The following is a 24,164-nucleotide window of genomic DNA, read 5'->3' as shown; positions in this document are numbered from 1 at the left end:
ACTAGGCGTGTCTGCCTTTGCTTTTTCTTTAGCATCACCACGTCAAAATACTCAAGATGTCATATTTTTACATATGGCAGAACCAGTTGCTCCCAACCCAAAATTAAAGTAAAAAAATGCCATAAAATTGTGAAAAAAGTTGTAATATTATGAGAATAAAGTCATAATATTACTAGAATAAACTTATACGTTTATAAGAGAAAATGTCATACATTTTCTAGTATAAAGTATAAATTTACCAGAATAAAATCAGAAATTCACAAGAAAAAAAATGCTGTAAATTTGTGAGAAAAAAAGTAAATATTACAAAAATAAAGTCATACATTTACAAGAAAAAAATGCTGTAAATTCATGGGGGAAAAAGTTGTAATATCATGAGAACAAAGTGGTGCATTTACCAAAATAAAATTGGTACATTTACCAAAATAAAAGAGTTAATATGATGAGAATAAAGTGGTAAATTTACCAGAATAAAAGTGGTAATATTATAAGAATAATGTGGTAAATTTACCAGAATAAAAATGATTCTATTATGAGAATAAAGTGGTACATTTATCAGAATAAAAGTGATAATATTATGACAATAAAGTCGTACATTTACCAAAATAAAAGTGGTAATATTATGAGAATCAAGTGGCAAATTTACCAGAATAAAAGTGGTAATATTATAAGAATAATGTGGTAAATTTACCAGAATAAAAGTGGCAACATTATGAGAATAAAGTGGTACATTTACCAGAATAAAAGTGGTAATATGATGAGAATAAAGTGGTACATTTACCAGAATAAAAGTGGTAATATGATGAGAATAAAGTGGTCATATTATAAAAATAATGTGGTAAATTTACCAAAATAAAAGTGGTAATATTATGAGAATAAAATGGTACATTTACCAGAATGAAAGTGGTAATATTATGAGAATAAAGTGGTACATTTATCAGAATAAAAGTGATAATATTATGAGAATAAAGTCGTACATTTACCAATATAAAAGTGGTAATATTATTAGAATAAAGTGTCAAATGTACCAGAATAAAAGTGGTAATATTATAAGAATAATGTGGTAAATTTACCAGAATAAAAGTGGCAACATTATGAGAATAAAGTGGTACATTTACCAGAATAAAAGTGGTGATATGATGAGAATAAAGTGGTAAATTTACCAGAATAAAAGTGTTAATATTATGAGAATAAAGTGGTACATTTACCAGAATAAAGGTGGTAATATGATGAAAGTAAAGTGGTAATATTATAAAAAATAATGTGGTAAATTTACCAGAATAAAAGTGGTAATATTATGAGAATAAAGTGGTAAATTTACCAGAATAAAAGTGGTAATATTATAAGAATAATGTGGTAAAGTAATATGATGAGAATAAAGTGGTACATTTACCAGAATAAAAGTGGTAATATTATGAGAATAAAGTGGTAAATTTACTAGAATAAAAGTGGCAATATTATAAAAATAAAGTGATACATTTACCAGAATAAAAGTGATAATATTATGAGAATAAAGTGGTACATTTACCAGAATAAAAGTGGTAATATGATGAGAATAAAAGTGGTAATATTATGAGAATAATGTGGTAAATTTACCAGAATAAAAGTGGTAATATTATGAGAATAAAGTGGTACATTTACCAGAATAAAAGCGGTAATATGATGAGAATAAAGTGGTACATTTACCAGAATAAAAGTGGTAATATTATAAGAATAATGTGGTACATTTACCAAAATAAAAGTGATAATATGATGAGAATAAAGTGTTACATTTACCAGAATAAAAGCGGTAATACTATAAAGTGGGTGACTGGATGTCTAGGAAGGAAACCCCTGCTAGAAAAGTCATCATGTTCGCTGGAAAGCAAGAAAATGTAGTGGAACGGTAGGGGGTGTCTGCAGAGGGGGTTACGGGTGGGGTTTCTCTCCAAGGGCATCAAATTTCCCAACTCCGAGGGCCCGAAGGTTTTCGGAACTGAGAGAGCTTTTGTCCTGCAGGGAGAGAGAGAGAGCGAGCGAGAGAGAGAGAGAGAGAGCTGTGAGGCTGAGGGAGCACCAATTCGGCCAGAATTTCATCGCACTCAAAAACTTGGATTTGACGCCTGGATTTGTAAATCGCTTCCAGGGAAAATGCCGCAAGCAGGGTAAGAAGTTTGATCCTTTACCTTCAACCTTTCTGACCCCCTGGACACTTCCTGGTGCAAAGAAACTGGACTCTCCATAGAAGCTGTTCTATGTTCTAAGTTCTATATCAGGTCTGCTGTCTCCACAGGTGGCCTCTCATCTTGCATCTTGTTCTCCTGTGCTGTCAACGTGCTGCTTCACAGGCCCGGGAAGGTAAAACCACCACACTGATGATGCTGCTGCTGCTGCTTGATGCTTTTATACCCGACGCCAACTCATCGGCGTCCCAGAATGAGGTGTAGGAGGTAGGGTGGACTGGTTGCATGTGGCAGTCAATGGCAACGTGTCATGTACACGCAGGAGAGGGACACACGGCGGCTCGTTGTAGCTGTGGTGCGTTCAAGGATCGATGTCAAAGCGTGATCGGTGATGTATGAATGGTGAGCTTTCTAGAGGTGGTGGGTGGGTGCCCGGACCTTTCCTGGAAATCTCAAAGGATGTGGGGGGGGGCATTTTGATATGTTTTATTTTCCAAAAATTGTATCAATATTACACCTTTTTGCTCTGATTCTTGTTCACAGCCGTACCATACCGTACCATACCGTATCCTACCGTACCGTACCGTCCCATCCCGTACTGTACAATTTCATAGCATAGCATACCGTACCGTACCATACCATACAATTTCATAGCATAGCATAGTATACCATAACATAGCATAGCATAGCATACCATAGCATACCATACTATACCATAGCATACCTTACTAGTTCATAGCATAGCATAGCATAGCATAGCATAGCATAGCATAGCATAGCATAGCATAGCATAGCATAGCATAGCATAGCATACTGTACCTTTCCATACCATACCGTACCAAACCATACAATTTCATAGCATAGCATAGCATACCATACCGTACCATACAATACCATTTCATAGCATAGCATAGCATAGCATAGCATAGCATAGCATAGCATAGCATAGCATAGCATAGCATAGCATACTGTACCTTTCCATAGGATAGCATAGCATAGCGTAGCATACCATAGCATACCATACTATACCATAGCATACCTTACCAGTCCATAGCATAGCATAGCATAGCATAGCATAGCATAGCATAGCATAGCATAGCATAGCATAGCATAGCATAGCATACTGTACCTTTCCATACCATACCGTACCAAACCATACAATTTCATAGCATAGCATAGCATAGCATAGCATACCGTACCATACAATACCATTTCATAGCATAGCATAGCATAGCATAGCATAGCATAGCATAGCATAGCATAGCATAGCATAGCATAGCATAGCATACCATACCATACAATACCATTTCATAGCATAGCATAGCATAGCATAGCATAGCATAGCATAGCATAGCATAGCATAGCATAGCATAGCATACTGTACCTTTCCATACCATACCGTACCAAACCATACAATTTCATAGCATAGCATAGCATAGCATAGCATAGCATAGCATAGCATAGCATAGCATAGCATAGCATAGCATAGCATACCGTACCATACCATACCAGTCCATACCATCTCAGTCCATACCATACCATACCATACCAGTCTATATCATACCATACAATACCACAATATACCATACCATACCCTAGCATACATACCATAGCATAGCATACCACTCCAGTAAAATACCCTAAGTTAAAAAAAAGTAGCCATGATTGGTGACTCCAACAGGAGGACATCTGCTGAGTAGAACACACCTGTGCTTTTATTTTGATGGTGCCTCCCCCCTGCTGTGAGGTCTCTGCGGGAGACGTTCCTCTCATGTCTTGTGCTCGTGTGTAGACGGACAGTCAAACGTGTACCAGGGTGTGAAGTATGGTGTGGGGGTCATATGCTAATGCTAATGCTAATGCTAATGCTAATGCTGTGTGGGCAGGCTGAGACCTTACCGGTCCAGCTATTTTGACTATTTCTACTGTGTTTTTTAATATATATATATTTAAATTTTGTTTTCTCATAATTATGACCTTATTCCCAAAATATTTAGACTTCATTCCCATAATATTATAACATTTTCTGCAAGCTAATTTTCCAAAAATTAGCCAGCTTCCATCTTATCTCCATGACGTCATGCATGAAGGAAAAGAGTCCCAGCAGTTTGTCTTCAAGGTAGCTGTTGTTGTTGTTGTTTCTGTGTCCGTTTCCATGGTAACATTTGGAAAGCTAGCCATGAATCATCATCATTGTGTCAGCACACAAGTCTGTGGTTTGGGGCCAAAAGGCTACAAAGAAAGTCTTTCAACCAAGGGAAGGAATCTGTGTCACCTCATCGTGTTTACATCAGCATTTCAACTGCTCATCTTATAGTGATGCATTTATGCCAGCGATCATACATCACTTTATACAACATAAGTAGCTCGCTATGCTAACGACAGCTGTCTGTCATGTGCTATGAAGTGACTATAGGGGTGTTATGTAATCTCTAGAGGGCTCTAATCATGTTAAAAAAAAACTATTTATGCTTAATATTCATTGATACCTACTTCACTTATCGCGGTAACATAACATAAATATTTAGAAATGAAAGCGGTGGTGCCGGTTAGTTATTTGACGACATATAACGTTAGCACGTTAGCATTGCTAGCATGCTATCATTAACAAAGTGATTTTCATAGCTAGACACTTATATAAAACACTTACCATTATAATGGTAGGTGTTAGCATGTTAACATTGCTAGCATGCTAACATTAGCACAGTAGCATTTGTAGCCATTTTCATAGGTTGATACTTTATATAAACACTACTACTATGCTAGGTATGAGGTTAATAATAGCAATAGCATTGCTAGCATGCTAATATAACATTAGCATACCAGCATTTTTAGTCATTTTTATAGCTGAACACAGCATCTAAAAAGTAAACGCTATGTGTTTGCGTGCTAACATGAGCATGTTACCATTGCTAACATGCTGACATTTTATAGGGAGACACTACCACTAATATGCTAGATGTTACCATGCTAATGATGGCATGTTAATATTGCTAGTAGCATGCCAACATTACCCATTTTCATAGGTATATATTCATATGAAGACTTAGCACTATCATGCTATGTGTTGTCATGCTGACATTAGCATGTTAGCATTGCTATCATTGTAACATTAGCATAGTAGCATTTTTAGCCATTTTCATTGGTATACATTTACATGAAGACTTAGCACTATCATGCTCGGTGTTGTGATGCTGATATTAGCATGTTAGCATTGGTAACATTAGCACAGGAGCATTTTTAGCCATTTTCATAGGTATACATTTACATGAAGACTTATCACTATCATGCTAGGTGTTGTCATGCTGACATTAGCACGTTAGCATTGCTATCATGGTAACATTAGCATAGTAGCATTTTTAGTCATTTTTATAAGTATACATTTAATATGAAGACTTAGCACTATCATGCTAGGTGTTGTCATGCTGACATTAGCACGTTAGCATTACTATCATGTATCATTAGCACAGTGGCATTTTTAGCCATTTTCATAAGAATAATAAGAAGACTTAGCACTATCATGCTAGGTGTTGTCATGCTGACATTAGCACGTTAGCATTGCTACCATGGTAACATTAGCATAGTAGCATTTTTAGCCATTTTCATAGTTATTTGTTATGAATTGATGATAGACAGATGATAGTAACACACGCAGCAAACATGAGACAATATTTTCCCTTTTTTTTTCCTGAAGGTTGTCTTTCAGTCCACACAGTAAATGTCTGTCACCAAGCGGATTGTCCCACTTTGCTGGGAAGACATCGCCGGGTGACCTCTTTGTTCACTGCGGCGGGTGAAGGTCGGGTGAGAGGATGGCAGGGCATCGAGATGTTGAGATGAGTGAAAGTCTAGGAGGCTTGATGTCATGGAAAGTACTCCTCTGCAGATGTTCACCTCTGATCTCCCCGCTCCAAACAATGCATTCCTTTATGGGATGTACGCTGCAGGCACGTTGAAGCAAGACGCTGGGATCTTCATCAGCTCGCTCAGCAGACCTTTTCTTTTTGGAAGCACCATCTTCTGGAAAGTCAGACTGGTTCCATTTTACTTTACTGACCTGCATCCCATATAGCATCATCTTCATATGGAAAAGTAGACGGCAGAAATGTCTATATTTCTATATATAATTACTATATTATGACTTTATTCCATAATATAATAACTTTATTGCATACTAATATGACTTTATTACATAATATCATTACTTTATTACATAATATTATGTCTTTATTCCATAATATCGTTACTTTATTACATAATATCATTATTTAACATAATATTATGACTTTTCCACATAATATAGTGACTTTATTCTTTAACATTATGACTTTATGCCATATTATAGCGATTTTATTCCATAATATTGTGATATTCTTCCCCTATTATGACTTATTCCATAATATTGTTATTTCATTCCATAATATCATGACTTTATTCCAGAATATAGTGACTTTATTCCATAATATTGGGACTTTATTCCATAATATCACAATTTTATTCCATAATATTATGACTTCTTTCGTTAATATAATGACCTTATTCCATAACATTGTGACTTTATTCCATATCACAATTTCATTCCATAGTATTATGACTTTATTCCATAATATAGTGACCTTATTCCATAATATCATGACTTTATTCCATAATATTACTTTATTCCATAATATTATGACTTTATTCCATAATATTGTTACTTTATTCCATAATGTCATGACTTTATTCCAGAATATAATGACCTTATTCCATAGTATTGTGACTTTATTCCATAATATCATGACTTTATTCCATAATATCATGACTTTATTCCATAATATTGTTGCTTTATTCCATAATATTACTTTATTCCATAATATTATGACTTTATTCCATAATATTGTTACTTTATTCCATAATGTCATGACTTTATTCCAGAATATAGTGACCTTATTCCATAGTATTGTGACTTTATTCCATAATATCATGACTTTTTTCCATAATATAATGACTTTATTCCATAATATTGTTGCTTTATTCCATAATATGACTTTATTCCAGAATATTGTTACTTTATTCCATAATATCATGACTTTATTCCAGAATATAGTGACCTTATTCCATAATATTGTGACTTTACTCCATAATATTATGACTTAATTTGTTAATATCGTGACCTTATTCCATAATATTATTATTTTATTCCAGAATATCATGACTTTATTCCAGAATATAGTGACCTTATTCCATAATATTGTGACTTTATTCCATAATATTATGACTTCATTTGTTAATATTGTGACCTTATTCCATAATATTGTGGCTTTATTCCATAATATCATGACTTTATTCCATAATATAGTGACTTTATTCCATAATATTGTGACTTTATTCTATGATATAGTGACGTAATTCTATAATATCATTTTTTGTTGGTTTTTCATAACATTTTGATTTTAAAAATCTGTCTTTGATTTTCATGCTGCTAAAAAAGACATGATTGTTCCTCCCAGTATTCCATATTTATTCTGGTCGTGTTCTTGGTGTCCCGAGCAGAAATATGAAATGAAAACATGTTGTAGGAGGAGTGGAACGCTGAGAGAGGAAGATGGGAGGGGGGAGAGGGGGGAGTGCAAGAGAAAAGCAGAGTTGCAACACTGCCTTCATTGATTTGTATGTGTGTATGTGTGTGTGTGTGTGTGTGTGTGTGTGTGTGTGAGGTGTACCATTACCTGAGAACAGGTCTTCTCTGTTGACCTTTGTACCTTACTGTCCCATGTTTGTTCACTCTTTCACCAGCTACATGCACGTTTCATTGATTGTCAATGTGGTGGTGTAATAATCCAGTATGACGGATTAAGATTAAATGGAAGCCTGCCCAGCAAATGATTAAAAATTGAATCAAAGTTGAGAATAAAGTCGTACATTTATGAAAAAAAAGTTATAATGTCGTAAATCTATGTCACAATACTAGGAGAAAAAAAAGTGTTAAATGTATAAAAAGACATAATATATATTTGAGCTTTTACGAGTAAAAAAGTCATAAATTTACTCAAATTAAGTTGTAAATTTATGAGAATAAATTTGCAATGTTACGGGTATAAAACTTGTAAATTAACAGGACTGGAGTTCAAAATTTATGAAAATAAAGTCGAGCTTTTACGAGTAAAAAGTCATAAATTTACTCAAATTACATCATAAATTAATAATGATTAATATAATAAATATGATTAATATTTAATAATAATTATATTTCCTTTTATTCATAACATTGCTCATCATAACGACGTTGTTGTAATGTCCCTGAATGCATCTCGCTTTGGTCTCGTGACAACAAGGAAGTGTCGATCCGAGGAGGACGAGAAGAGCTTTATTTTGGCGTTGACGAAACGGAATTACACCGCAATTGATGTGTTTAGGTAAGAATAAATTTATAAAAGAGAGTCATAACAGAGAGATGTTTCATAGGTTAAGCAAATAAACGAGTTAAACGCGCTGTTTTTGACAGCGCGATCAGAAATACAACAAACAATATACACAACGTCCATTTTTAATTATTTTTCTGACCACTGGAGGGCGCCAGAATGTCTAGGAACGTAACTTTTATCATTTAACCCTATATGATAAACTCCATAGACTCATTTTTACTCAAGTGTACACATTTTAGCATCTAAGAGTAAATATATCATAACTGCGTGTGATTGGCGGCGGCGGTAAACCAATTAGAGGGCTTGTTAGGTAGAACAGGAAGTGAGTGGGAGGTGAAAGGGTGACTTTCTATGGAATCCATAGGCCCCCGAACGGGGTCATCAGGCGTGGACAGTTGGTGTGAATTCATGAGGAAATGCCTTACTGTGACTTTCCAAAAATAATTAATGCAATTAGGCCCTTAAAAAGTCAGCCCATGTGACTACATAATCATACATCATACATACATTCACCTAAAGGTACCATATACTATCATATCATATCATATCATATCATATCATATCAATCAATGGCTAGCAGGAAGATAAAACGCTAGAATGACATTATTCCCACCCCGCCCCCCCCCACCGCTTCTTCTCCGCTTAATCCTGGTGGAATCAAGTCACATCCCGAGCCTCCTTAAACCAATCATCTGCTCCATTAGAGGGCATCCAACCATTCTTCCATCACGGGGCTCGCAATTAAAAGTTGGAGAGGTCCAGCTCCTCAAGTCCAGGTCTGGAACATCATAATCAGTCCCCCAGTGACAGGACATCGAAAGTCAATTACAATTAAATAAATAAAGTCTATATTTAAACGTAAAAATGTAAACTTTTTAGGAAAATCGTACATTTATGATAATAAAGTCTGAATTGTATGAGGAAAAATGTTGTAAATTAAAGAGACTGGAGTTTGAAATGTATTAGAATAAAGTCAAGCTTTTACGAGTAAAAGGTCGTAAATTTACTGAAATTAAGTTGTAAATTTATGAGAATAAAGTTGGAATGTTACGGGTATAAAGCTTGTAAATTAACGAGACTGGAGTTCAAAATTTATTAGAATAGTAAAAAGTCGTAAATTTACTGAAATTAAGTCATAAATTCATGAGAATAAGTTGGAATATTATGGGTATAAAGCTTGTAAATTAATGAGACTGGACTTCAAAATTTATGAGAATAAAGTCAAGCTTTTACGAATAAAATGTTGTAAATTTACTGAAATTAAGTCGTAAAATTTATGAGAATAAAATTGGAATGTTATGGGTATAAAGGTTGTAAATTAACAAGAATAGAGTTCTAAATGTATGAGAATAAAGTCATGCTTTTACGAGTAACAAGTCATAAATTTACTCAAATTACGTCGTAAATTTATGAGAATAAAGTTGGAATGTTACAGGTATAAAGCTTGTAAATGAACCAGACTGGAGTTCAAAATTTATGAGAATAAAGTCGAGCTTTTACGAGTAAAAAGTCTTAAATTTACTGAAATGAAGTCATAAATTTAGGAGAATAAGTTGGAATGTTACAGGTATAAAGCTTGTAAATTAACGAGACGAGTTAAAAATTTATTAGAATAAAGTCAAGCTTTTACGAGTAAAAGGTTGTAAATTTACTGAAATTAAGTTGTAATTTTATGAGCATAAAGTTGGAATGTTCCGGGTATAAAGCTTGTAAATTAAGGAGAATAGAGTATTAAATTTATGAGAATAAAGTCATGCTTTTACGAGAAAAAAGTCCTAAATTTACTCAAATTAAGTCGTAAATTTATGAGAATAAAGTTGGAATGTTACGGCTATAAAGCTTGTAAATTAACAAGACGGGAGTTCAAAATTTATGAGAATAAAGTCGAGCTTTTACGAGTAAAAAGTTTTACATTTACTGAAATGAAGTCATAAATTTATGAGAATAAAGTTGGAATGTTACGGGTATAAAGTTGTAAATTAACGAGACGAGTTAAAAATTGATTAGAATAAAGTCAAGCTTTTACGAGTAAAATGTTGTAAATTTACTGAAATTAAGTTGTAAATGTATGAGAATAAAATTGGAATGTTATGGGTATAAGGGTTGTAAATTAAGTAAATTAAATGTATGAGAATAAAGTCATGCTTTTACGAGTAAAAAGTTGTAAATTTACTGCAATTAAGTCATATATTTATGAGAATAAAGTCATGCTTTTACGAGTAAAAAGTTGTAAATTTACTCAAATCAAGTCATAAATTTATGAGAATAAAGTTGGAATGTTATGGGTACAAAAGTTGTAAATTATGGAGAATAGAGTTTGAAATTTATGAGAATAAAGTCATGCTTTTACGAGTAAAAAGTCATAAATTTACTGAAATTAAGTCATATATTTCCAAGAAACAGGTCGTAATGTTATGCCCAAGAACTGTGTTCCAGGTGTAGTGACACCAGGCCACACCATAGCGGTTAGCCACGAGCCGGCTAGCGACTAGCTTGAGCACACACTGGCTCCCAATGCCTGAGGCCGCTAGCTAAAGGTAATGCTACATATGTTTGTTTTGGTGGCTATCATCATGTAAGGGTGGACTTTGTTGAAGTGTTTTACTGTTAGTTAGTTAGTTTGGATTCATTGGAAGACGTGGCACTGCTGGCCTGGACCTTCTGTACGCAAAGCTGCTCTGACTGAGGGATTTCATGTGCTGCGTGTTGCCACGTGCAAGGAGTTACGTTTTAGTTCCGTTTGTTTGGTGCCAGCGGATGCTGAAAATCCACAAATAATTGAGACGCCTGGAAAAAAAATGCGTCATTTGACACGTGCGTCAACTTTGAGTGTTAGTGTTAGCTTTTTTAGACATCAACCAATCAGGATGGAGAAACGCTGATGTCACCGTACGTAGTGGTGATTTTATTGCTGAAAGAAACAACGTGAGAAAAGACGTGGGCCTGCGCTACTGATTCTGAAGGCCCTTGGCGGATTGCATTGACAATACAAAGGAACTGAAGTATGAAAAAGCAAGAAAAAACAAAAAACAACAGCATAAATGTTCCAAAATGATCTTGTAATAATAACATAAGATGTTTATATAACAGGAGACCAGGGTTCAATTCCACACTCGGCCATCTCTGTGTGGAGTTTGCATGTTCTCCCCCGCGCATGCGTGGGTTTTCTCCGGGTACTCCGGGTTTCCTCCCACATTCCAAAAACATGCTAGGTTAATTAGCGACTCCAAATTGTCCATAGGTATGAATGTGAGTGTGAATGGTTGTTTGTCTATATGTGCCCTGTGATTGGCTGGCCACCAGTCCAGGGTGTACGTGATACATGTTTGTATCAGGTGCACCTTTTGGGTGTTAAGTTGCTACGTGATGAATTTAGTGCTGTTGGTAGTGATGACATCATAACTGTCACTGTACACTGGTATATTTGCACATTTACACATTTGGAACCTAGACCTCACTGCTAGGAGACCCAAGTTCAATTCCACCCTCGGTCATCTCTGTGTGGAGTTTGTTTAATTAGCGACTCCAAATTGTCCATAGGTATGAATGTGAGTGTGAATGGTTGTTTGTCTATATGTGCCTTGTGATTGGCTGGCTACCAGTCTAGGGTGTACCCCGCCTCTCGCCCGAAGACAGCTGGGATAGGCTCCAGCACCCCCTACGACCCTCGTGAGGATAAGTGGTAGAAAATGAATGAATGAATGAGTTCTCCTATTTTGTGTGGAAGTGGTAACTTTTTGGCTTCTTATTTTGTCTTTCCCCACCCTTGGCCATCTTAGTATGGAGTTTGCATGTTCTCCCCGTACATGTGTGGGTTTTCTCTGGGTACTTCCTCCCACATTCCAAAAACATGCTAGGTTAATTAGCGACTCCAAATTGTCCATAGGTATGAATGTGAGTGTGAATGGTTGTTTGTCTATATGTGCTCTGTGATTGGCTGGCCACCAGTCTAGAGTGTACCACACCTCTCGCCTGAAGACAGGTGGGATAGGCTCCAGCACCCCCCTGCGACCCTCGTGAGGATAAGCGGTATAAAATGAATGAATTCATGAATGAATGTTTATATAACCAATCATTCCGGTTCATTCAGTAAAAAGATTCGTTCATTTCGGTCAATTGGTCGTTAGCCTGCGATCTCCTTCTGTGCAAAGACCTGGTCAGCCGTGTCGAATCAGTCCGTTCACTCATGTTCACATTCGTTCCGACTCAAGTGTCGGTCATGAATGAACGACCAACGAGTGTCACTCAATCTCTCGGTCTCGGTCTTTCAGTCAGCTAACCTCACCCACCCACAGAGTGAGGCGCCACGATAGGATAAGATAGTCGAGGAACGGTGAACCGACTCTCCAGCCAATCAAAAAAAACACATTTTCAACTGAACGGACTGAACGGGTATTTTAAAGGCGGTGACCTTGTTCATTCCGTTCACAAAAAAGAACTAGTTCTTTTGACCTGTTCGTTCATGACCGACACACCACTACTGAGTTTGATCCAAAAGGGAGGAGTCATGAACAAACTCTTTGCTTGAGTGGAGGGAAAGGGAGTGAAAATCAGTTCTGCTGTGTTGTGGAGGACCATAGGAGGGGGGAGTCACTAATTAGACGGGGAAAGAGGCGGAGACGTTGAGAGGCACCAAAGAGGGGGATAAAGGACAGTGAAGGGGTCACACTCGGTAGCAACACAAGAGGGGATAAAAATGGGAAGTCTGGGCATCGCTCTTGTTTTTTTCCTCCTGCTGTCAACGTCCGTACGTGCGCAGTGGTGGAGTTTCATCTGGGCGAGGCCGAAAAGCATCCCCAGCACATCTCCTTCCGTAACTTGGCTGAGTCCCTCAAACGCACCCGGGACGACGGCCTGGCTGGGAAATAAGGACCAGACCACCACGGAGACCGCTAGCACAGTGGCGTCCATTTCCGTAACTCCGGATGTCATCAATAACCTCAGATCCCGTTTTAAAGCGTTGAAACATTGGAAAAGTGGTGAGTGTTGATGCTTTTTATGTTGACAGGCGGGAAGAGAGTTCACTCTGTGCATTGCTATCAGCACTTTGGAGTGTTTGTTCCGTAAAACAACAGCATGAACAGAGTGAACCCTTTTGTTTTGGTGGGTCAATATCTGACTGGTTAGATCCCCCCTCTCCATCTCCCAGACCCCCCCTTCTCCCAGACCCCCCCCTCCCCCCGTCACCACTTCAACTCCCACTAGATCGGTTAGCAGCTAAGTTGAGTGTGAAGCAGCTGGGGTGAGAATCAGCACCTCCGAGTCTGAGTCCATGGTCCGGGTCGGGTATGAGATCCTGCCCCAAATGTACAGGTTTAAGTACCACAAAGAACATCAGATTGTTGTTTGGTCGGGCGGCACGTTGGTCGAGTGGTTAGCGCGCACCCGGACCTCACAGTTAGGAGACCAGGGTTCAATTCCACCCTCGGCCATCTCTGTGTGGAGTTTGCATGTTCTCCCCGTGCATGCGTGGGTTTTCTCCGGGTACTCCGGTTTCCTCCCACATTCCAAAAACATGCTAGGTTAATTAGCGACTCCAAATTGTCCATAGGTATGAATGTGAGTGTGAATGGTTGTTTGTCTATAAGTAACTCAGTTACTTTTTTGGAGAAGTAACTAGTAACTATAACTAATTACTTTTTTAAAGTAACATGCCCAACACTGCGGATATGACACACACATATTACTCTTTTGAACGCATATTGTTTTGAGAAGCAAAACAGAGACTATGTTCTTCATTAACAAAATCCGACCAGGGGAGGGGTGCTGGAGCCTATCCCAGCTGTCTTCGGGTGATAGTCGGGGTACACCCTGGGCTGGTGGCCAGCCAATCACAGGGCACATATAGACAAACAACCATTCACACTCACATTCATACCTATGGACAATTTGGAGTCGCTAATTAACCTAGCATGTTTTTTGGAATGTGGGAGAAAACCGGACTACCCGGAGAAAACCCACGCATGCACGGGGAGAACATGCAAACTCCACACAGAGATGCCCCAGGGTGGAATTGAACTCGGGTCTCCTAGCTGTGAGGTCTCGGTGCCAAATGTGTAAATGTGCAAATATACCAGTGTACAGTTACAGTTATGATGTCACTACCAACAGCACTAAATTCATCACATAGCAACTTAACACCCAAAAGGTGCACCTGATACAAACATGTATGACGTACACACTGGACTGGTGGCCAGCCAATCACAGGGCACATATAGACAAACACTCACACTCACATTCATACCTATGGACAATTTGGAATTGCTAATTAACCTAGCATGTTTTTTGGAATGTGGGGAAAAAATTGAGTACACGGAGAAAACCCACGCATGCACGGGGAGAACATGCAAACTCCACACAGAGATGGCCGAGGGTGGAATTGAACTAGCTGTGAGGTCTGCGCGCTAACCACTCTACCGCCGTGCAGCCCTATCCCTATTTTTAATAAGTCAAAATTCAGTTTTTGATACTTTTCTGGAACTGTGCAGACGGATAGAGTTTCTTAAAATGAAAAGGTGGTGGATTCAGACGTATCGCTTCCTTCACCACTTGCTCTTGCTCCCATGGCATGCTGGTATGTGACACGGCCGTCTCCTAATGTGCACGCCACTAAGTCTTCGGGGAGCCTGAGAAATGGAGCGAGAGCGGGCCGAACAGCAGGAAGCTTTTGTGTGGCATGACAGGGTCAAGGTGGGTTTAAAAGGTTATGTGCGGCAACGCTGGGGCGGGGTCTGTAAGTCTGGCCAAGCTGATCAAGCATTCATGTGGCCAACATGATGAGGATTATGTGGACTTTGTGGGCTTTTGGGGGGCAAAACTGTCACAAAATTAGCCTGATGTCAGATTGGTTATGAATTCTGACTCACATGAACCGGTATTAAGCTGCACGGTGTACAAGTGGTTAGCGTGCAGGCCACACAGCTAGGAGACCCGAGTTCAATTCCACCCTCGGCCATCTCTATGTGGAGTTTGCATGTTTTCTCCGGGTTTTCTTCCTCCCACGTTCCAAAAACATGCTAGGTTAATTAGCGACTCCAAATTGTCCATAGGTATGAATGTGAGTGTGAATGGTTGTTTGTCTATATGTGCCCTGTGATTGGCTGGCCACCAGTCCAGGGTGTACCCCGCCTCTCGCCCGAAGACAGCTGGGATAGGCTCCAGCACCCCCCACGACCCTCCTGAGGATAAGTGGTAGAAAATGAATGAATGAATGAGTTCTCCTATTTTGTGTGGAAGTGGTAACTTTTTGGCTTCTTATTTTGTCTTTCCCCACCCTTGGCCATCTTAGTATGGAGGTTGCATGTTCTCCCTGTGCATGTGTGGGTTTTCTCTGGGTACTTCCTCCCACATTCCAAAAACATGCTAGGTTAATTAGCGACTCCAAATTGTCCATAAGTATGAATGTGAGTGTGAATGGTTGTTTGTCTATATGTGCCCTGTGATTGGCTGGCCGCCAGTCCAGGGTGTATCTCTCGCCCGAAGACAGCTGGGATAGGCTCCAGCACCCCCCACGACCCTCGTGAGAATAAGCGGTAGAAAATAAATGAATGAGCCAGTAAATATTCAAAACAATATGCGTTCAAAAGAGTAATATGTGTGTGTCATATCCGCAGTGTTAGGCACATTACTTTAAAAAAGTAATTAGTTACAGTTACTAGTTACTTCTCCAAAAAAGTAACTTAGTTACTCCTTGAGTTGCTAACACAGGACGTGGACAAAGTTTTTTTTCCGGGGACATAATGTACATTCGGCTGCACGGCAGACGAGTGGTTAGCGCGCAGACCTCACAGCTAGGAGAGCAGGATTCAATCCCACCCTTGGTCATCTCTTTGTGGAGTATGTATGTTCTCCCCGTGCATGCGTGGGTTTTCTCCGGGTATTCCGGTTTCCTCCCACATTCCAAAAACATGCTAGGTTAATTAGCGACTCCAAATTGTCCATAGGTATGAATGTGAGTGTGAATGGTTGTTTGTCTGTACGTGCCCTGTGATTGGCTGGCCACCAGTCACACGACTATAGTCACATTTATACTTTTTTTATTTACAAAATATTGCGCAACTGCAGGGTCTTGAGACACCATGCTAACTCGCAAACTAGAGAGCTATAGTGACCTAAACGGTAGCCTTCAGATTATTTCCTTTAAACTTAAATAGCCAAGAACTTACCACTTCCACACGGATAGGGAGGATAACTATTAACAGTTATTTAACCTTTAACATGAACATTAATCAAACGTAATAATTTTGTCTGGGTACATGATACCATACAGCATCCATATCAAACTTGCACAGGGGGCCTCAAACTATTGTCCTGCGGGCCACATTTGGCCCGCGGGCCGCGTGTTTGAGACCCCTGCTCTAATCAGATATGTTTCCAGTTGGTCAGGCTGATAAATGAGAGACCTTGAAGTTTTTTTTGGTGCGCGTTTCCATCGACTCCATTTGCGTGACTATAGGTGTAAATACGGTTGCAGGGGTGACGCCGGCTGGAATGCTGAGGTGAGAGCCGGTCACTATGGGTGACAGGCTCCATAGTCGTGCCCGCTGGACGGAATGTGAGGCCGTCCATTCATACGCGTACGCGCTAAATACTATAATTGCCACACATGGTGAATTTCTCTTTCAGAGGATTAGGTTCCTGCAAGGTAGAGCAGCCAAGCGAAGAAGTGTCCGGATCGAATCAAATCAAATTAAAATCAGGATGATTTACAAGTACCTCTGGTCCTTTCGCTAATGGAGTCGATGAACCACTAAGACCAGTAGCTGACAGGAATGATGATGTTAGCGTGTGTCTGCTCAGACGTGCACCATTGATTCACAGCGTCGTACTTAACTCCAGGAGGATACTAAGGATGTTGCTCCATGGATGTTGGTGAAGGTGGCTTCACGGAGGGCATCCGCTGTCTGGAAGTGATGTCCGTATATTTTCTTAGTATGCTGGAGCCTATCCCAGCTAACTTCAGGAAAAAGGCGGGGTACACTTCTTAGATACTAACGTGCTGCAAAGAACCAGGAACCAGGCTTTAACCCTCCTCTTGTGTTAGGGTCGGCACCAACCTGTTTTACATTTTAATGCATAAAAAGAATCACATACATTTTTTTTATTGCATCAAGATTTTCGTCAGAAAACTCTATTTCAACAAAATAAAACCAAAAAAAAATTTTTTTAATTAAATTTTAAATTTTAAAATGGTTTGGTTGAAATTATAACCACTGTATTGCAGGGGGGGGCACGGTGGTCAAGTGGTTGGCGCTCAGACCTCGCAGCTAGGAGACCAGGGTTCAATTCCACCCTTTGCCTTCTCTGTGTGGAGTTAGCATGTTCTCCCCGTGCATGCGTGGGTTTTTTCCGGGTACTCCGGTTTCCTCCCACATTCCAAAAACATGCTAGGTTAATTAGCGACTCCAAATTGTCCATAGGTATGAATGTGAGTGTGAATGGTTGTTTGTCTATATGTGCCCTGTGATTGGCTGGCCACCAGTCCAGGGGGATACATGTTTGTATCAGGTGCACCTTTTGGGTGTTAAGTTGCTATGTGATGAATTTAGTGCTGTTGGTAGTGACGACATCATAACTGTAACTGTACACTGGTATATTTGCACACATTTGGTGCCTAGACCTCACAGCTGGGAGACCCGAGTTCAATTCCATCCTCAGCCATTTCTGTGTGGAGTTTGCATGTTCTCCCCATGCATGCATGGGTTTTCTCCGCAACCCTCGTGAGGATAAGTGGTAGAAAATGAATGAATGAATGAGTTCTCCTCCTATTTTGTGTGGAAGTGGTAACTTTTTGGCTTCTTATTTTGTCTTTCCCCACCATTGGCCATCTTAGTATGGAGGTTGCATGTTCTCCCCGTGCATGCGTGGGTTTTCTAAACCGGGTACTCCGGTTTCCTCCCACATTCCAAAAACATGCTAGGTTAATTAGCGACTCCAAATTGTCCATAGGTATGAATGTGAGTGTGAATGGTTGTTTGTCTATATGTGCCCTGTGATTGGCTGGCGACCAGTCCAGGGTGTACCCCGCCTCACGCCCGAAGACAGCTGGGATAGGCTCCAGCAACCCGCGCGACCCTCGTGAGGTAAAAGCGGTAGAAAATGAATGAATGAATGAATATGATCCTTTTGAGGTTCATTTTTACCATTTTTGGAAATTGAAATTGAGGAGTATAGTGACAAAAAAAGGCCTACATGCCCACACCAAAAGTATTAAAACCAACATTTTCATATATGAGGAAGCCTAAGAAGGTAACCTGACACGAGAAAGACATGAGAAGCAAATTTGATGGTAACTTATTGTTTTTAGTGTATTTTATAGCTGATTTAATACATGAGTCAAAACCGACCCATTAACATAAGAGATGATACCAGAAAGCTAACACAATAAATAACAATGAATTGATTCTTTTTCTTTCAACTTGTTTTACATGGACTGTCTTTCACAGCGCGAGGCTCCGGAAGTCATCTGGACTTAACAGAGTTAATCGGCGTCCCCCTCCCTCCCTCTGTCTCCTTCACTCCTGGCTTTGAGGGTTTTCCGGCATATAACTTTGGGCCCGAAGCCAACATTGGCAGGCTCACCAAGACCTTCGTGCCCGGGTCGTTCTACGTGGACTTTGCCATCATTGTCACGGTAATGCCCAGCCAGTGGCGTCATTAGACCTAAAATATTCTTAAACTTCCCCTAAATAATTTGATATTTTTTATTGATTAAAATTTTTTTTTATTGATTTTTTAATTTTTTTTTAATATATTTTTTTAAAAAAAATTACAAAAAAAATCTCTGACAAATCATTGTCACGGTAATGGCCAACCAGTGGCGTCATTAGGCCTAAAATGTTCTTAAGCCCCCCTAAATAATTTGATATTTTTTATTGATTTTTAAAAAATGTATAGTTTTTTTTTATTGATTTTTTAAAAAAAAATTACAAAAAAAATCTCTGAGAAATCATTGTCACGGTAATGGCCAAGCAGTAGCGTCATTAGGCCTAAAATTTTCTTAAGCTTCCCCTAAATAATTTGATATTTTCTATTGATTTTTTAAAAATTTATTGATTTTTTTTTTATTGATTTTTAAAAGATTTTTTACAAAAAAAGTCTCTGACAAATCATTGTCACGGTAATGGCCAACCAGTGGCGTCATTAGGCCTAAAATGTTCTTAAGCCCCCCTAAATAATTTGATATATTTTATAGATTCAAATTTTTTTAAATTAATTATTTTATTTATTCCTTTTTTTTATAAAAAAATCTCTGACAAATTTCATATAATAGGCCAAAAGCAGGCTAATAAGCAAGCAAATAAGCAGGCTAATACTAATACTAGCCTACTACTAATCAGAAGAAGAATAATGATGATAGTAATCATCATAGGCTAATTAATAATATAATAATGATTATTATTATTATTATTATTACAATTGAGTATCTCTACTAAATCTGTCCAAAAGTGGGAAAGTTTATATCCCGGTTCTTCTTCTTCGGTTGTTTTTTTTTATGTTTTTAATTTTTTAATTTTTAAAAGTTTTTTTTAAGTTTTTTTATTTTTTTTTTAAGTTTTTTTAATTTTTTTTTAAGTTTTTTTTTAAGTTTTTTAAAGTTTTTTTTTTTAAAATTAAAGTTTTTTTTAATTTTTAAGTTTTTAATTTTTTTAAATTTTTTTGATTATTTTTTTGATATTTTGGAATGTCTACTACATTCATTCATATTCTGTGCCTCTCCGGGGGGCTAAGCCCCCCCTGTCCTCAAAACCTAGTGATGCCCCTGTGCCCAACATCTTACGGTACATACAGTATATACTACAGTAAGGCACAGTGTACCATGTCATTAAGTGAAATGTCGCCCCCTTGTGGTACATAGTGTTTATCTTCTTTCTATGATCTTTTTGTGGCCTTTCTTTTATTTCTCCCCTGCATTAGATCCGCCCAGCCAGCCCGAGAGGAGGTGTGCTCTTTGCCATTACAGATGCCCGTCAGAAGGTGGTGGAGTTGGGTTTGGCCCTCACTCCAGTCCGAGCAGGCCTCCAGAGTATTTTACTCTACTACACTGACAGCGAGCAGTCATCCCACAGCCAAAAAGCTGCCGCCTTCAGTGTGCCGGATATGACAGATCAGTGGACACGATTCACCGTAATAAAAAAAAATATGAAATGTTCATGTCTTCATGCTTCACTGCTAAATGTTATCACTGTATTTGATTATAATTGATTATGATTTCGGGTTTCAGGTTGTGGTGGAGAACAATGAGGTGCGTCTCTACATGGACTGCGGGGAGGCCGAAAGGATGACCTTCCATCGGAGGCCGGAAAGACTCGCTTTCTCGCACAACTCAGGCATTTTTGTAGCAAATGCCGGAAGCACGGGGCTGGAGAAGTTTGTGGTACGTGGGAAAACTAGGAAACACAGTTGAATGATGGGAATATCAATGATACATGGATGTAGTGAATGACTCTTTTGGAAGGTTTGTTGTTAAGTCAGCGTATTTCAAAGTGTTTTTCTCCTTTTTCTCCAGGGATCCATTCAGCAGTTGGTCATCAAAGATGATCCCACAGCAGCTGAGGAACAGTGTGAGGACGACGATCCCGATGTGAGAAACATACCCAGCACGTATTTAGTACATTCAAGGAATTAATTAGCTATTAATGTAAGGACTTGATGTTGCTTTTTATCAAGAAAACTACAAAAATGGTGAGATATCAGCTCTCGTATTAAAGTCTTATGAGCAGAATAATGTGGAGGAAGACGGTTTTAATACATAAAGTTTCAAAATTCATTCTGCATTCGGGAATGGATTTGAAATTCATAAGCTGGCTCATTTTTTTCCTTGGCACCATGAAGTGAGCACCAGCAGTCAGGGCTTTATTATTATATTATTGTACATTATAAAGCAACGCTACCTCCTTTTTTTGTCTCTGTTTTATGTTTTGAAAATGAATTTGTGCCAATGTTTGATGAAGGCTTCGGGATACGCCAGTGGAGATGATGCTCTTGATGACCGAGAGACAGAGGAAGACAACGTGAAGAACACAGAGGCAAGGAAACATGGAGCAGTACAGGTATTTTTATAGGCTGAACACTTTTTATTTTATGATTATATTATATTTTAAAAAATATATAATTACCAAGAAAAATTAAAAAACAACAACAACAAAAATAAAAAACTCAGCAATATTTTTTAAATTAAGTAAAAATTTTAAGAAATAAAAGTTGTAATCTAACAAGAAAATTATTATTCATTCATTTTTCAGAGGCGGGGTACACCCCTAACTGGTGGCCAGCCAATCACAGGTCACATATAGACAAACAACCATTCACACTCACATTCATACCTATGGACAATTTGGAGTCGCTAATTAACCTAGCATGTTTTTGGAATGTGGGAGGAAACCGTAGAAAACCCATGCATGCACGGGGAGAACATGCAAAGATAGTAATAATAATAGACTAACAGAGATGGCCGAGGGGGGAATCGAACCCGGGTCTCTTAGCTGTAAGGCCTGCATGCTAACTACACCGGGCTGGGTTGCAATCTGCTTACTCGTTTGGGTTTTAGGTTAGGTTTAAGGTTTTTTCTCAGCATTTGCACTACTCATCCTTTCTTGTAGGAAGCCTCTGTCCCAGTCAAAGCACCGCCCACAGAGGCCCCACCCTCGGCGAGCGACGAATATTCAAGTGACCACACCTCAGTGGAAGCCAATGAAGAAGTCCTGCTAAGAGGTGCCATGAATGCTACATTCTTTATTAGCATACAGTCTATTAATACACCTCTTAAAAAAACATAAAACATGCTGGAGGTGTTTTAATGGGTGTGTCCCATGATGTGCATGAATTAGCTGCCTCCTTTTAGCAGTTTTTAGGTCACGTGTTCATGTCTCACTTAAGGATTATGGACCAAAAAAAACATCTCTCTTTTTATGATGTCACTTTATCACTTCCGCTTCCCATGGGGAGGAAACCGGAGTACCCGGCTTTCCTTTTCTTTGGCGCACCTCAGTGAGACTGAGCAGACAGGTCTCATGTCTACCGACCAAAATGAAGTTTTTCATGAATGTATGGGAACCTAGCACAGAACCTGTATTATTGTTGTCGGAATGTTCCATTGTTCATATGTAGAAGGCTTTCCTTTTCTTTGGCGCACCTCAGTGTGACTGAGCAGGCAGGTCTCATGTTTACCGACCAAAATGAAGTTTTTCATGAATGTATGGGAGCGTAGCACAGAACCTGTATTACTGTTGTCGGAATGTTCCATTGTTCATATGTTGAAGGCTTTCCTTTTCTTTGGCGCACATCAGTGTGGCTGAGCAGGCAGGTCTCATGTTTGCCGACCAAAATGACGTTTTTCATGAATGTATGGGAGTGTAGCACAGAACCTGTATTATTGTTGTCGGAATGTTCCATTGTTCATATGTAGAAGGCTTTCCTTTTCTTTGGCGCACCTCAGTGTGACTGAGCAGGCAGGTCTCATGTTTACCGACCAAAATGAAGTTTTTCATGAATGTATGGGAGCGTAGCACAGAACCTGTATTACTGTTGTTGGAATGTTCCATTGTTCATATGTAGAAGGCTTTCCTTTTCTTTGACGCACTTCAGTGTGGCTGAGCAGGCAGGTCTCATGTTTACCGACCAAGATGAAGTTTTTCATGAATTTATGGGAGTGTAGCACAGAACCTGTATTATTGTTGTCGGAATGTTCCATTGTTCATATGTAAAAGGATTTCCTTTTCTTTGGCGCACCTGAATGTGACTGAGCAGGCAGGTCTCATGTTTACCGACCAAAATGAAGTTTTTCGTGAATGTACGGGAGCGTGGCACTGAACCTGTATTATTGTTGTCGGAATGTTCCATTGTTCATATGTAGAAGGCTTTCCTTTTCTTTGGCGCACCTCAGTGTGACTGAGCAGGCAGGTCTCATGTTTACCTACCAAGATCAAGTTTTTCATGAATGTATGGGAGCTTAGCACAAAACCTGTATTACTGTTGTCGGAATGTTCCATTGTTCATATGTCGAAGGCTTTCCTTTTCTTTGGCGCACCTCAGTGTGGCTGAGCAGGCAGGTCTCATGTTTACCTACCAAGATGAAGTTTTTCATGAATGTACGGGAGCGTAGCACAGAACCTGTATTATTGTTGTCGGAATGTTCCATTGTTCATATGTAGAAGGAATCTCATTAGTGTTCTTCACATCCTTTTTTCTTTTCCAGGACCTCAACGGACGGACAAGCCTGGGAATGTCAGTAGAGAACATTTCTTTTCCAGTAATCCGCACTTTATTCTGCTTCTTTTGGCATGGATGGATATGGATATTTCTGTTGTAGGGTCATGTCAAGCATGCCTTCAAAGGAGAACCCGGAGATCCTGGACCCAGGGGACCGCCCGGCCCACCTGGTCCAACTGGGCCCACTCGTATACCCGGACAAGCTCAACCTGGGCCACGAGGTCCGCAAGGACCTTCAGGAACGCCTGGAAAGACCGGACAGCCAGGGAGAGAAGGACAGAAGGTAACATCCACCACCAGTGAACCCTCATTACTAGACATATCTATTTCACGTATATCTACGTTTTTCACAGGGAATGAAGGGGGAGACAGGAGATGCAGTAGGTTT

The 24,164-nt window shown here is 39.0% G+C and overlaps 1 protein-coding gene across 1 annotated transcript in view; it reads left to right on the top strand.

The window, feature by feature from the left end:
- The first annotated feature begins 13,209 nt into the window (after positions 1-13,209).
- col15a1b (collagen, type XV, alpha 1b) overlaps positions 13,210-24,164 on the top strand; it is a 33,153-nt gene continuing 22,198 nt past the window's right edge. The window contains exons 1-10 of the mRNA XM_078791350.1: positions 13,210-13,545; positions 19,012-19,199; positions 20,483-20,692; positions 20,790-20,942; positions 21,075-21,149; positions 21,520-21,618; positions 22,168-22,279; positions 23,763-23,791; positions 23,877-24,059; positions 24,130-24,156. Coding sequence (XP_078647476.1) covers positions 13,263-13,545; positions 19,012-19,199; positions 20,483-20,692; positions 20,790-20,942; positions 21,075-21,149; positions 21,520-21,618; positions 22,168-22,279; positions 23,763-23,791; positions 23,877-24,059; positions 24,130-24,156 — 1,359 coding nt within the window. The 5' untranslated portion in view covers positions 13,210-13,262. The remainder of the gene's footprint in view (positions 13,546-19,011; positions 19,200-20,482; positions 20,693-20,789; positions 20,943-21,074; positions 21,150-21,519; positions 21,619-22,167; positions 22,280-23,762; positions 23,792-23,876; positions 24,060-24,129; positions 24,157-24,164) is intronic.

This window comes from Doryrhamphus excisus, linkage group LG6, assembly GCF_037039965.1.
Source record: "Doryrhamphus excisus strain RoL-2023G ecotype Guam linkage group LG6, RoL_Dexc_Guam_v1.1, whole genome shotgun sequence".
In the NCBI taxonomy this organism is placed as follows: domain Eukaryota; kingdom Metazoa; phylum Chordata; class Actinopteri; order Syngnathiformes; family Syngnathidae; genus Doryrhamphus; species Doryrhamphus excisus.
The sequence above is the reverse complement of the archived record's forward strand: the minus strand, read 5'-3'. Positions and strand labels throughout refer to the sequence as shown.